Genomic DNA, 15,688 nt, shown 5'->3' with positions numbered 1-15,688 from the left:
TGAAGCATCGGGTGTTGAACACTGTCAGAAACAGGATACTAGATTAGAATGCTAGAACTGGAAGGGACCTCAAGAGGTCATCTAATCCAGTCCCATGGCAGGACTAAATATCTAGATCATTCCTGACAGGTGTTTGTCTAACCTGCTCTTAAAAATCTCCAAATCTCTAATTCCCAGGCAATTCATTCCAGTGTTTAACCACCCTGATAGGAAGTTTTTCCTAATGTCCAACCTAAACCTCCCTTGCTGCAAATTAAGCCGATTGCTTCTTGTCCTATCCTAAGAGGTTAAGAAAAACAATTTTTCTTCCTCCTCCTTGTAACAACCTTTTACATACAGTACTTGGAAACTGTTATCATGTCCTTTCTCAGTTTCCTCTTTTCCAGACTAAACAAACCCAGTTTTTTTTTTTTAAATCTTCCCTCATAGGTCATGCTTTCTAGACCTTTAATCATTTTTGTTGCTCTTCTCTGGACTTTCCAGTTTGTCCGCATCTTTCCTGAAATGTGGTGCCCAGAATTGAACACAATACTCCAGTGGAGGCCTAATCAGAGTGGAGTAGAGTGGAAAAATTACTTCGTGTCTTGCTTACAATACTCCTGCTAATACATCCCAAAATGAAGTTTGCTTTTTTTGCAACAGTGTTACACTGTTGACTCATACTTAGCTTGTGATCAACTATGACCCCCAGATCTTTCCACAGTACTTCTTCCAAGGCAGTCATTTCCCAATTTGTATGTGTGCAACTGATTGTTCCTTCCTAAATGGAAGTACTTTGCATTTGTCCCTATTGAATTTCATCCTGTTTACTTCAGACCATTTCTCTAGTTTCTCCAGATCATTTTGAATTTTAATCCCCCTGAAGCACTTGCAACCCCCTCCCCGCTTGGTATTGTCCACAAACTTTATAAGTGTACCCTGTATGCCATTATCTAAATCATTGATGAAGATATTGAACAGAACCAGGTGGACCCTGAGTGATTCAGCATGGTAATTCCCAGGATCCTAAAGAATAATAGTAATAATAATAATAATAATAATAATATTTCTACATAATAAGAAATGGGGGAAGGAAGGTATATGAAATGTTTTAAGATGCACATAACTAATCTTTGGAGGACTCATGAGTTTCTCAACTTCAATGTCCGATAGACCTGTAAGGTTTTTTTATTGTTATTTCTGACTGAAACTGCCATCCTGAATAGTCCAGATTTTATCCTGATCCAGAATCCATGTTTTCAGTGCATCACTTCTTCCTTCATAATTATCTTCACATTGGAGCTAAACAGAAATATTCTTTCAAATCAGACTGGTTCATCTTCTATAGTACAGAGTTCTGTTCCTTCTAGAATGAAACAATGGGACTGATATTGAAAACAACCAGAACTATTGCAGTAGGAAAACATGAATTAGGGTAATATCTTCATATTGTTATCACCACTTCACCCAACTCCTTCCCCTCCTCAAAATAAGCTTTTTGTACTTTACCTCCCAGGATTTAAAAAAAATCATTCAGCAACAATTCAGTCATTTAGACCAATACCTATAAAATAGGTGTGCTATAATGAAGTTCAAAAGCAATTATTGTTTTAAATGCTGCAATACTCTCCTAACTGCTGTTGCTAATTAATCTAATGATAAGTCAATATATGTGGGAGAAAGCAGAAATCAAGAGGTTACACATACATACACGTTTTCCTTTGAAATGATAACTACATTATTGCCTCTGGTAAACAGATTAAAAACAAACTCACACTTCACATTTCTGTAGTTGATTTGTGGCAGATACAGATGTACTCTGTATGGTGTAAACAATTGATTTTCTGCGATGATTTTGCAGGCCATCACTTCACTTCAGCTGCAGAAGTAGAACATTATCTGCCTGACCACTGCAGAGTATGTTTGTTTACAGATGGAACATTTGCGTAGAGCCATAAAATATTATTGGGGATTTTAGTTGCAGCATCTGGTGGATAGTGATAAAGGTGTTTTTCCTTTAGTTTTTGGCTGTGCTCAATTGAAGAGATCTTGAGTTATTAATAATACCCAGGAGGCACAAAGCATTTCAACACTTCCATTAAGAAATTAAAATGTGCATCATGGAATATTTCATGACGGGCTTGTGAGGGAAAGGAGAGAGGAAAACTGAGCCAAACCCAGAAGTTATAAAAATAATTAGAAACCTCAGCAAAATCAGTGCCTCTAATTTGCCTAGATGCATACCCATACGTTGGGAAAACTATCACAGTCTTTGGTTAGTTTCACCTCATCTGGAACTAATTAAAATTATTTGTTTTTATTTGGTTAGCACCAGCACTGTCCTCATTACTGTACCATACCCTAAAAGAAAGACAACCTCTGTCTGTGATGGGGCCACTCACCTCACATGAGTGCCCCTGCCAGGTGTCTCTGCACCTGCACTCTCTCCGCTGTGCTTGCTTGCCATGACCCTTGTTGATAGTTAAAATTCTCGAGCAGGTTTTCAGTGATTCGGACCTCCAACTGAGTCACATACAGTCTGAGCCAAAACAGACCCCTTCCGAGGCACACATCCAACAGGGCCTCTCATGGTGCCTTCTGTAATGTCCCGATCCATTAGCCTCAGCCCCTCATGGGCTATCTTCCAAACTGTCCCTCAGCCCCTCCTGGGCTAGCTTCCAATGGTACTGCTTTGTTAAGGAGCAGTGCCCCAGGGTCACTCCCTAGTGATTCTTCACTCTGTAGTGTGCCTTCTTGACCCCAGCTCTCCAATTCAGTTTAATCCCCTTTGGGTGTTAACACAGTTCAATTAAATGCTGACCTTCTTTGGGGTCTTCTGCCCCCTTCTCTGAGCTTCATTAAGCTCCCTTCTCTGGGGTTAGGCCACTCTGCCTGTGGGGGGCAGGAGGGGTAACCTGAGCCCACCCAGTACTCTGGGTTCCAACTCTGGGACCCTATAAGTAGCAGCCACCAGCTGCTTCCCTGTAGCTATTTGCTGCTGTGTTTCCATGGGCCACTTCCCTTCTTAGCCCCAGCACTTTCAGCTGCACACTTATCTCAGGGCTGAAGTCTTGCTTGAGTCCCAGTTATCAACCAGGGCACCTTCCTTGCTCCTTTGGCTCCAGCAAACAACTGCTCTGTCCAGGTATTGCAACTCCTGCACCTGTCCTTGCTGCCCAGGGTCCAGCCAGTGACTATCCAGCAGCTCCTTTTATATGAGCTTGCTGGGTTCTGATTGGCTGTTTCCCCACAGCCTCTCTAGGCAGCCTGGAGGACCCACCACTCCTGCTCTTTCCTAGGGTTGGGTGTAGTAGGACTGCCTGATTTCCAGCAGGGGGCCTCAAAGGGCCAGATTCACCCCATTACAATGTCCAATGAGCTTACAATCTAAAAGATAGACTCAATGGGTATGTCTACATTTAATTTTGTAGGTTAGGTTTTAACAAATGTTAATTAATATAGTGGTGAATACAAGGGCTGGCATGACACAAACATTTGTTGTTAGTTGTGTTTTTAAAATGAAGCATGCAACCTAGGATTAAAAATGGCTAACAACAAAGTGCCTGTCCTGGGACAAGTGTTTGTGTAGTGTCTACTCTAGAATTTACAATTGTGTTAGTTAGCACTGGTTTAACTATTATTAAAAATTCCAGTGTAGACATAACTAAAGAAGACATGATGCACTGGAAAATCCATAGTTGGAGTTATTGTAATGAGTGCATGTTTTGTCCGATGTTCCTTTTCCTCCTCTATTCCCTCTCAGCAGAGTCAGGTGGATCTATCTACTGAATAAATATGGTTTTTGGCCCCTCTTGGAGCAGCCAGTCCACAAAAGTTCCAGTCTTCTGCCTCACAAGACAGACATGGAGGCTCCATCTGCTGAAAAGATTGCAGAGGTTTTCATTTCTTATGAGAGAAGAGAAAGAAAAAAGCCTTCACTGTGGTATTGGGAACTTTCAGTCAGACACTAGTTGTTGCTAACATTCTTGGCAATGATGCCCTTCATACTGTTGGTTATTAGCCCCAGTAAGTTCCCATTATTCAGGTCAGGCATATGATTTAATTCTGTTATGACTCTGGTACCAGGACTTTGATGAGGTTGGGTTTGTCTTCCTCTTACTCAGCTCCTCTGCACACATAGCTTAGTGCCAAATATCCACAGTCTACAACCTGCTCAGCCCACAAAAGAGAAAAAGGGTGGTGGGTGAATAGCATTCAGGACTTTGGGGCAGAGTGTTCTTTGGAAATGGGTGAAATGGGTCCCTTGTATCCAACTTTCACTCTTAGTCCCCTTATTTTAGGCCTCTACTACCACACGGGTCAGAACTTCATTTGGATATACAATATGGCCCTTCTTTTGTCTTCTTACTTCTCAGCAGACTCAATTTAGCAAACACTGGTTACCATGTATGATTGTGTGACATTATTGGCTTTCTGGGCTATGCCATTGAATTTGGGTGCCTTGTCTCTTTAGTCCATCCCCAATTTCATCAAATCCACAGAAACTGCAGATCAGTTGAGCAGCTGTGGGATGTTTAGGTAGCAAGTCCAGTCTGAAAGTTCAATTATTCTAGTTGTACACCTTTCTATTCACAGTCTCCAAAAACACAAAGTCATTTGGTTTTGGACTGTATATTGCTTAATTTCCTTGTGCAATGCAAACTATTAAAAATGCTTTTTAACACTTGTATTTTGTGTGTGTGTTTAGCTAAAAACTCCACATGCAACATTTACTCTGAGTTTGAATGTGGAAATGGTGAATGCATTGACTACCAACTGACCTGTGATGGCATGGCTCATTGTAAGGACAAATCGGATGAAAAACTATTTTATTGTGGTAAGTGTTCTCAAACATTGTCACTTCAGTTTCTTAATTTGGCTTCATCATTATTCATATTAAATTCAATTCTTTCAAATTGTTTTTATATTCATTGGCTTACATTAAGTACATTGAATCCCAACATATGTTATGTCATCCATTTCTGGTCTTAAAACAAAAACAAAAATGAAATCCACCTAGCTACTTACCTAAATCTGAAAATCTTCTCCTACTTATTCTCAGCCTTAATCTGGCAATGTAGATTTATCTTTCACTTTTAAATACAATTGCATTAAAATTGTCAGTGATTGAAAATAGGAAAACACTAGTATGGAAGATAAGTGTAGAGTATAACAAAAATCCCCCCACTACAGTTCTTTGTAACAGCTGATAACTCCGTTATCTTCTGTTAAGCAGATCTACATCCTGGATGGGTAAAGGGGTTATCATTTCTTCTCCATCCACACGTTAGGAAAGTATTGTTATTCTTCCACCACATTTCTAATCTGTTGCTTCCTGTCTGTCCCAACAGCCAAATTGCTCATCCACACCATTGCAATATCCAGCTTTATCTACCACAATCTGTTCCTTCTACATATCTGATAGTCACTTTGCCAACTCCAGTCTGTCCAGAATGTTGTTAGCAAAATACTCTTTCCCACTCATGTCACAGTCCTTGCTGAGCCACTGCATCATCCCATTATTCTGTACATTAAGTTAAAACTCCTTGACATTCAAAGCTGAACATCATGAAGCCTCTGCCTACGTACTGGTCTCATTATGTGTCACTCCTCACCCTCTTCACTCCATCAGTAATGCCATCCTTAATATCCCTTTAGATTCATCTTGCAAACTTCTTCATGCCTTCATCTATACTGCCCCTTAAATTTGTTACACCCTCCCTAAACCTTTGTATCAAGTCACCTGTCTTGCCTCAAGCTCACTTCACCATCTTGCTTACAAGAAATGAGGTTGAAGAAAGGTAACAATAAAATAAAAGATAAAAAATAACAGCCATCAAGGTTTAGTTATCTTGTGATACTATATTTTCCCTCTCATTCTTCTTCCCTTTCTCCATCTATGATCTTTACTTGTGTTCTGTCAAACTTTGATTGTGGGCTACTCAGAAAATAAGCACTGTGTTTTTAACTTCTTTTTGACAGGTCCCTAGCATATTTTACATGATCAAAATTAATTATAGCACCACGTTGATATGGAGGTAATTCTAAAAGAATTGTTTTTAGTGGAAGATTGTTGGAAAAAACATAGCAAACAAGAAAGTGAGCGGACAGAATACAAAAAAAATGTTGGTGATAGTTAAGGGGAAACAGTTAAGACAAGATAACTTTTCTATCTGCCTGGAGCATGGAGCAGCGCAGAGCTGTACCACTCCATAAGCAGACCAGGAAATGAATTGTCTCTCTGAAAATCATAATTCCTCCCCTGTTTCCCCTCTTGCTCACTTCGGTTGAAATTGTTCTACTTTGTCTAAAATACTTGAATAGTCATTGAGCCTGAAGAGTGAGTGAAAACGACTATAGTCTGGTGATTCAGGCTCTCACCTGGGAGGTGGGAGACCCAAGCTCACATCCCTTCTCCAATTACTTTAATTATTTAGACTTGGTGGGAAAACTTCAATAGGAGATTGAGGGAAAGAGATTGAGGAAAATCCAACCCAGAATATCCCATAGCCCAATGGCTAGGGCATTCATGGAGACCCAAGTTCAAATCCCTTCTCCAGATCAGGCAGAAGGGGGAATTGGACCTAGGTCTCCTACATACCAGGTAAGTGCCCTAACCACTGAATTAAAATTTCTAAGGTCACCATCATGACTTCCTCCTCCATATTGTAAATTGCGCCAGAAAAAAATAGTAGTAACTATTTCGCAAATTCATGAACAGATTTGGTTGATCTGAAACTGCATTTTTTCAGCAAATAAACTACTCACCTGAAAAATTTCACAAGCTCTACTATTCACATGTGTAAAATTAAACATGGTACAGTATGTCTACTCTGCAAAGAAAAATCCACATTGCCAAGTCTCAAAGCCTGGGTCAATTGACTTGGGCTCGGGCTGTGAGGCTAAAAATAGCAGTGTAGACATTCCTGCTCAGGCTGAGCCTGGGTTCTGAAACCCAGCAAGGGGGGAGGGTCTCATATTCCAGGCTCCGGCCCAATGGAAATGTCTACACTGCAATTTTTAGCCCCGCAACCCAAACCCAAGTCAGTTGAACAGAGCTCTGAGTCTTGATGCCATAGGTTTTTCTTTGCAATCCATATAGATTTACTCCATGCATGAACATACTTGGTGGGTTTAGCTACCCTTTCAGTTCTAGCATTTGATAGTGTGACAAAGCTGTCCTTGTCTCCATGGTTTCCCGCATTTCCTGGCGGATTTCACTCACTTCAGAGGCTCACTGTGACCCTCCACATAACCCTTCTCTCTCTAGAGACAAGGGTGACAGTCTACTGAGCCATTTTCATCATAAGCCAGCAAGGGAGGTGAGGAGAAGCTATCCTCCCTTGCACAGTCTCTGTCGTCTCCCAGCCCCAGTGATTAATCTGGGGGGAGAAGGGGTGAGCCCAGGCCCACCCTCTACTCCAGGCTCCAGCCCAGGGACCCTAATTGTATCAGCTATGGTAGCTGACCTTTTAGAAACATGACATGTACCATTCCCTGGGCTACTTCCCTACAGCAGCCCCCACTTCCTCAAGCTCCACTTCACCCTTACCTCAGGGCCTCCTTCCTTGTGCCTGATATGGTGTGTACTGCTCAGTCTCTCCAAAAGCGCAACTTCCCCCCCACAGCTCCTGACATCCACCCCCACCTGACTAACTGGGAGGCTTTTAACTAGTTTCAGCCAGTCCTGATTGGCTTCAGAGGTCCCAATCAACCTATCGTTCTCACTGCCTTCTGGAAAGTTCTTAATTGGCCCCAGGTATCTTAATTGACCTGGAGCAGCTGCCATTTAACTTATCCTGGTACCAGGGATTTGTTTACCTGGAGCTAATATATCTATCTCCCACTACTTTTCTATAGCCATCTGGCCTTGCCCCGTTAAAATAGTAATATGTTTTCTATTACTTTAATTTACCTTCATTATGATTGACAAGATGTGTATAGGACATTGGCTTCTGAACAAATTCAGCATCTTTTCAGTTTCTAGGTGAGCAGCAGTGTTTGTGTATTCCACATAAACATAGTTATATTTATAACAGAATGATGTTTTAAACAAATTAATAAAAAAAATAAACTCTTACCATCACAAGATGTTGAACATTGAAAGTTAAGGTTTTCTTTACAATTCTTTTTTTCTGTAGGTAGAGGTGTTAGAATAATTGACTGGTTTATGTGTTTGTCCATCAACTTCTTTCAGTTGGACAGTAAATTATTAGTTTCACATATTTTTTTATAACTTACCATGAACATTTCTGAAGGAAATGTCTCTGGGATGTTTGCTTGTTTGTTTAAATTAAGTGCTTATTTATTATTTGTGTCAAATTTCTATATACAATGTCTATTACATTTACTTTACCAGAAAACAGAAGCTGTCGGAGAGGTTTTAGACCTTGTTACAATCGCCGTTGTATTTCAAACAACAAAATGTGTGATGGCACAAATGACTGTGGTGACAACTCTGATGAACTGGACTGTAAAGGTAAATGCCAGCTGCTTCTATCTATGTCTAGAATGTATGTGTAATTTTGGTTGGAATTATACTTTTTATTTGCTTTTATTTGTGTGGTTTGGCTCTAAACCAAATGTGTGTGCATGCACTAGACTGAGAGAGAGAGATCAGAAGAAACATTACAATGCTTGCTGACACCTGTGAAATATTCCTGGGTAAGTGTAGGTGAAGATCCATTCCTTCCTTCTCTCCCCCACCTGCTCACAAGAGACCCAGATGGTGTTCCACAGTGATGGCTCCTGTATAAATTATATTAGATGAAAAGAAGTGATGTGAAAAGAGTGAAACCCAGCCAAAAAAATTGACATATGGCAGAGTCCTAGGTTTAACCAAGGTTGTATCCTAGAGTGTCTAGGTTTGCATGTACAATTGTGTTTACTTGAACTAATTGGGAATCACTTAACTTTCATTACATTATGTCCAAAACCTCTAATCTGGTCATATTCTAAGTGACTATTATTAGGGTTCGATAGATAGTGGCTAAAAGCCCCACATACTTGTGAGATGGGGCTTTGTGGCAGTGGGAACCTCCAGGAAAAATTGTGGCTGTGATTTTCTGTGCAGCAATGTGTGTTGTGGCATCTTTGTTATACTGGGCGTGGGTATGTCATGTTCTCTATTCTGGATCTGGGCGGCTTTGCTGGATGAAGAGAAAAGGTAATGTTGCTGGTTGCACTAGCCATGTTCAGTGTCAGTTCTTCCCAGCCATATTGCAGTTTGGCTCTGTCCAAAGCTTATTGGAAAAAAATATTTTTAAAATACATATCCTATAAATATTTTAATGTCCTTTTACAAATGTTAGTGAATATAAAGTAGTTGATAACCAACACAAATCCTGAGTTATGTTTCAAAAGAGGTATAATTATGACAAAATCTCAAGCCAGAACCATCAGAGCAAAACCTTTTAGATATTAGTTTTGCATTAATTTGCATATTTTTGTAATCACTTACATGAATGCCAAGTCAGAAAGAAGGAAGGAAGGGATGGTGTATGTATGGGGCAGAGGAGAAAGGCACAGAGAAGGGGGAAGGGAGTGCTAAAGTGTGGTGCCTCAGAAAAGGATGGGGGAAACAATGAAGTGAAGAGGGAGAAATTATTAATTGTAGGAGAGAGAGGCCAGAACTCAGTTCATTCTGTGGAAGGAGGTAAGGGGTTCAGAGGTTTGATTAACTGGGGGCAGTGCTTCTCACCTACAGCAATGGAGGAAGGGCCCTCATACTTTTCTGTGTATCTCCCCTCCATCCTCCTGTGGCTCCCATGCTGACTTCTTGCTTCTCCTCTTTCCCTGCTTTCTAACTCCCTGTAACAGGACAGCACCCATCTCTTGCGAGTGCCCCCCTCTGGTCGGGTGTGTTTGCAATCTTTCAATTCTAGTGACCCCTGTGGGTGGTTTCTCAGGTAGTTTTTCAGTGACTCAGCCCTCCAGCTGAGTCTCACATACCATATGTGAATCAGAACACACCCCTTCTGGGGTATACGGTCTTTAACTTGTCCCTGCCCAGGTATGGGGCTGTACCACCAAGGCTTCCTCCCTGGAGACACTGTCTTCTTGCAGCCCTCACTCAGTCCCAGCAGCTAGTCAGGAGCTCCTTTACTCCCCGGTTCCTGCTCGCAGCTGTGTTGGACTCAGTCCTAGCAGTCAGCCAGAAGCTCCTTCTTTGGTCCCTGCCAGCAGACTGTTCTGGGCTCAGTCCCAGCAGCAAACCAGGAACTCCTTAGCTCCTCCAGTCCCTGCCCACATTGAGCTGTCCATGGTCCTGCTGCTCTTTCAGCCAGCCAGAAACACAGACCTCTCTCCTGCAGCTCATTTTATATGGCCCTACTGGACCCTCAATGCCTGCTCCCTGCAGCCTCTCTCATTGGCTGCTTCCCCACAATCACTCTGGGCTGCTTGGAAGATTCTCTTCTTGTCATTTCCTGGGACAGTGTGTGGCAAGACCATGAGGCCTCCAGCAGGGTGCCTCTGAGCCTACTCCACCGTGTCGCCCCCCGCCCCCATCGCCAGTGTTTCACTCTGTGCCCTGCACCCTGCCTGTAGGCTAAGGGAAGTTACAGCTATGGAAGGGGTCTCTTCTAACTGTCCCTCCCAGGCTTGGGTCAAGGGAAGGAGCAGCTGTAATGAGGTGTGTTGAGCCCCATGCCTGGACTTGCAGGAGCAGAGGGTGGAGAGGGTAGGAGAGCTAACACACTTTTCTGCTGGAAGGAGGTAGGGAAGAGGGAATAGAAAAAAAAACAGTAGCTCATGGTGGACACTGCTTTATCCTTGCCCTTCTCCTCCTATGAATAATGTGCTGGTTTGGAGGGGAGAATGCAAGGGCAGATTGATATAGTTTTCACTTGATGGAGGAGAGAGCAGAACTGGACCTAGGCTGCAGGGATCTTTCTCTGCAGGCCTACCCCTCCATCTTGTGAAAATGGTATGGGCCCAACAGCTTCTCTCCTCACTCCTACCCTGCTTTAACTCTCCTGTCTGCTCCTGAAAGGGAGAGCTGTATCTGTCCGAGGCAACAGCTCTGATTAGCTGCTCTGGCTCAGAGAATGGGAAAAGGAAGCCAATCACATAGGGATTTCTACTTGGGCCAAGAGGTTTCCCCTCATAGCCCTAGAAAGTTTTAAATCTCATAGTCTGTGGAAAAAGCCATAGGGTTGGTGGGTCTGAGACCAAGGAACACAATATTCCAAACAAAGCAAAATCAGTGTTTCATGTCTTCCCCTAGATTTGTCCCGTTAACCCTTTTCTCTCTACCATTGTCTGGATTGCTGTTAGTGCGTGGTGTATAGGAGGGTAGAAGGAATTAGCCCATCTATCAAAGGGCTTCCATCCATCCATGATCTTTGAAGGAGATCTCTGAAGGAGAAACAGATGCAGATATTGGACTAACGTCTGAGCACATTGAACTTCATGTCTCTGAGGCTTGGCCTACACACAAAGTTGCATTGGTTTAACTCAAGTTGTGATTTTAAGCTGATATATATAGACATAGATAGGCCATTCCCCCCCCACCTCCCAAAAAAGCTTCTTGTTGTAGCAGGCACCACTTAATCAAGTTCAAATAAAAAAAAAGCTTCTGTTTATATAGGTGAGACATGCAGGGTTTAGTGTTGCTTTCATTGGTAACAATTGAGTAGGATTGTGGAACCCATAGGCTGAAGGAGTGGTGTTTTTTGTTTGTTTTTAATAGATTATTTTCTATGGGCCTCTTGTACCCTCTCTGAAGTTGTGGTAGTGGGAATAATGCTGACACCCTGACAGAGCTGGTCTCTAGTGTCAGGGGAGTGAGCATCTCGTATGGTCTTCCCAAATTCTCTCCAACTCAATGCAGAAATACACTGTTCTACTGCAGAAGAGCCCTTGGTGTACATGCAGGATTTATCTCTTAGTGAGCAGTCTTTTAAAACATTTTAGTAAACCTACAGCAAGCTGAAATAAAATAATTAAAGACATTTCCAAAGGTAACAAATAAATATGCTGTTTCTTTTTTCATTTCTTTTTTTTTTCCTATCAAGATTCATTCACAAATAAATCTACTTCGAAGTTCCTTCGAATAATAAATACTGGTTTCTAGGCTTGCACTTCATCCCAAGCTTAATGGATGAATGGCAGCAAGGTAGTGAATATTTCCAAATGAATCTAAGAGGTTTATTCACCAGAGATTAAATCTAATGCAAAAACTGCTTCCTGTGGTTCTTGACAAGACTCCTTATTAATGTTGAATGAACCTCTAGAGTTTCACAATTCTGGTTTGGTGCAAAGTTCAGATGTGTATCTGAAGTGTATTGAAATTGCTAAGCTTTTAAAGAGCTACCTATCCCAGACTTTCTGTTTCTCACCCCACTACCATTGTTATGGGGAGACTTCTCTGTCCCATCCAGTGGTAGCAGCAACACTCTTTATAGAAGGATTGATACTTTAGGAGGATGAAGGCTTTGTACCCTGTCTCTAGAAACACATGCAGATACTGGACTACTGTGCACAGTGAACTTCATGTCTCTGAGGCGTGGTCTACACACAAAGTTGCATTGGTTTAACTCAAGTTGTGATTTTAAGATGATATAAAAACTGAGTTTATAATGTCCACAGACAGTTGCACTGATTTAATTGCTCTGGTTTATAAACCAATTTAAGTTAAACTAGTGCAACTATTTTGTGTAAATGAGCCATAAAGCCTCCCAGGTAAATACTGTATAGCACAGCTATGAAGCCCCAGTTCTGCAAAATTTGGTGTTTTCTGGGATTCTTAGTCCTGTCTTGTGTCAGTACTGAGGAAGTCCCCAGCTACACAGAAGACCACCAGCAACAATTATGGGGAGCAGGAGGAGAAAGTAAAGAGTTAACCATCCTTCCTTGAAATTCAGACACAATTTGGTTGTTGAAGGTTCAGGAAGTTATTATTTGAATTATCCAAACTACGTTGTCCACCCTATTGATAAATACACTTCAAATAAAAAGAAGTAACTGATCTTTCATTGATATGTTTATATCCTTTTACTTTTAAAAAATAGTTTTAGGCGTTGTTGAAAAGATTTTTGTGGTTTCCTGGACCACACAGATTTTAGTTGCCAGGGAGAAAGGATCAGGATATTTAAAAGGAAAGATTGTCTTGCCACAGTCAATCAGATTTAAACTCCGCTCTGTAGCCTCAGCAAGTAGAAGGTGAAGTGAACAGGCAAATAACATCTTACTGTCATTACTCAACACTTGCCTGAGTCCTAGATGTGCTGGAAACAGATGTTACTCCTACTTTGGAGTTATGTGTTATAATGAATTTTTGTAGAAATTAACGTATGGTTCCTAACCTTTTGTTGATGAAATCTACCTACCCTGGTGGGTTGTAGGTGGAGTGCCCACCTCCTCCTGCACTCTTACACTATAGGAATATGTGCACTGTAATAAAACACCCACGCCTGGTCTGTATCAGCTGACTTGGGCTTATGGGGTCTGGTCTGTGGGGCTATACAATTGTAGACATTCGGGCTTGGGTCTGAGGGTTCCAGAGCACAGGCTCCAGCCTAAGCCCAAACATCTGCACTGCAATTTTATAGTCCCAAAAGCCGAACCCCACAAGCCCCAGTCAGCTGACACAGGCCAGCCATGGGTGTTTTCTTGAAGTGTCGTTATTCCTTCTTAGACGTACTTGAAATGTTGGTACAGTGCCTCTCTTTCTTTTCTCCCCTGCCCCATCTGTGACTTGGACAGGTCACTTAACTGATGGGTTTACCCTTCTGAAACATGGAAATAATAATAGTTGTATTTACATACCTCACTAAAATATTGTAATAAGTAAATGTTTATGAAGTGCTCAAGATCTTCACATGAAAGGTGCTTATAAGAAATGCAAAGTATTATGATTTTTATATTAAGTATTGTGACTATTTTAGGGTTTATGCAGCTTTAGCTTATCTTTGTAATTAATTATAATATTAAAATGTCAAAAGCTATAGTACTGAAGAAACTGTCATGTTGAAGGCCATCTCATAGTGGAGCATTTGTAATCACAATGTGCATTTTGAATGAAAATCTTACTTTGGTACATTAAATGCACAAAACAGCTTGATGCACCTGTTCTTTCTTTTCCAGCAAATGTTATGAACTCTCAACTCTTGTGATAATATATGTGTAAGAAATAAAAAAATCTCTTTCTAAGGCCTTTTCACATAAAGGTATTACTTGTGATACATGTTTTAACCTTTCTTTAAAAGCATGGTTAATTTAAAAGAGTGGTTTATTTATAAACTTTCAAAGCAATGCAAACTGTATGTAACTGTTTATCTTTGTTACTATATACTTTGTAGATTCAACATGCGCTTCAACAGAATTTCTCTGTGCAGAAGGGATTTGCATTGCAAAATCAGCACAATGCAACCAGGTCATTGATTGTGCAGATGCTTCAGATGAAAAGAATTGCAGTAAGAAATTCAGTTTTCTGTCACATTTGTCTCTGTCTCTCTTTAAAGTGCTAAAATGTTATCCACATTTGATCTGCAATTAACTCTTATATGTGTTAACTGTTATCTTGGATACTAATATGTTCAGGAAAGCTGAATAGCCCGTAAAAAATATAGCCAAGTCTGGGAACCCATGTTGCAAAGCGTATCAAGACATTGATCGATTGATCGGTCGATAAATATATAGGTTTGATTGTGTAGTATTTTATTTTCTCTTTCCAGATAACACAGACTGCACTTATTTCTATAAGCTTGGAGTAAAATCTACAGAGTTTATTAGTTGTAATTCTACTTCACTTTGTATACTACCAGAATGGATATGTGATGGATCTAACGACTGTGGAGATTATACAGATGAATTAAAATGCCCAGGTAATTGTGAAAAGAAAAATAATAATAATTTATATCTGTACTAGAGATATAGAGAAACTATGAAAAATATGTATCCATTCAGTACTATGTGTTTAATGTACAAGTAAAGATATTCAGAAGAAGTTGCCTCCTTCACCCATGTTATCTGTGTTAAGGGGGTATGCAAATTATCACTAATTAATGCTGAGGTTCCTCTGAAGAAAACCGAATTGTCTTTGGCTGTATTTTTCCCCATTGTATGTCTGTCATTAATTATTTTTATTTAATTGGAACTTTAATCATCAAAATGTCTAAAGTGTCAAGCTTCAGCAAAATTGCCCAAAGCCTATGAGTAACTTTTAATAGTCAATTGCATGTGTTGCTTGATTTTTTTTCCCTCTGCTTTCATGGGTGTTTGATTGAAGTACTTAGTACAAAGCTTTGAGGAGAGTTGTTCCACTTTAAGAGTTATCTGTTTATTGTTTTGGCGATTATATTAATCTTGTTCTCCTTTGATTGCTTTTCTGTATACATATTCTACTTTTGGTGCACATGTCAGAGACCAGAGACTTTTGGCTAGCATTGTCTGTTGGGGCCATGCACATACCTTGAGTATACTCATGCCCTTCATCTAGGGCATAAAAGGGTGGAGCAGGCCACTTGCCACTTAGTTCTTCTCACTGCCTCTGGCTTTGACATGGAGCTGCTCTCTGTCCATTAGAACGTACAGCTAGCTGTCTCTTTTCATTCCTTGTAGATATTATCCTAATCCCCAGTTGTAGTTAGTTTGCTACTTGGCACCAGACATATAGTGTTTTCAGGGTAGGTTTCCATTTTACCAGGAGAATCCTTATTATTTTCTTCCAGGTACTACATCTCAGTCCCCTGGTTATGAATATTGT

General features: G+C 40.8%; 1 protein-coding gene across 1 annotated transcript in view; it reads left to right on the top strand.

Moving 5' to 3' along the window:
• Positions 1–15,688, top strand: part of LRP1B (LDL receptor related protein 1B) — a 1,292,938-nt gene that overhangs the window by 999,707 nt on the left and 277,543 nt on the right. The window contains exons 46-49 of the mRNA XM_074967293.1: positions 4,688–4,816; positions 8,339–8,458; positions 14,283–14,396; positions 14,658–14,807. Of these exons, the coding sequence (XP_074823394.1) occupies positions 4,688–4,816; positions 8,339–8,458; positions 14,283–14,396; positions 14,658–14,807 (513 nt within the window). The remainder of the gene's footprint in view (positions 1–4,687; positions 4,817–8,338; positions 8,459–14,282; positions 14,397–14,657; positions 14,808–15,688) is intronic.

The sequence above is a fragment of the Natator depressus genome, chromosome 11 (genome assembly GCF_965152275.1).
Source record: "Natator depressus isolate rNatDep1 chromosome 11, rNatDep2.hap1, whole genome shotgun sequence".
NCBI classification, from domain to species: domain Eukaryota; kingdom Metazoa; phylum Chordata; order Testudines; family Cheloniidae; genus Natator; species Natator depressus.
This window is presented reverse-complemented; position numbering and strand designations above follow the sequence as displayed.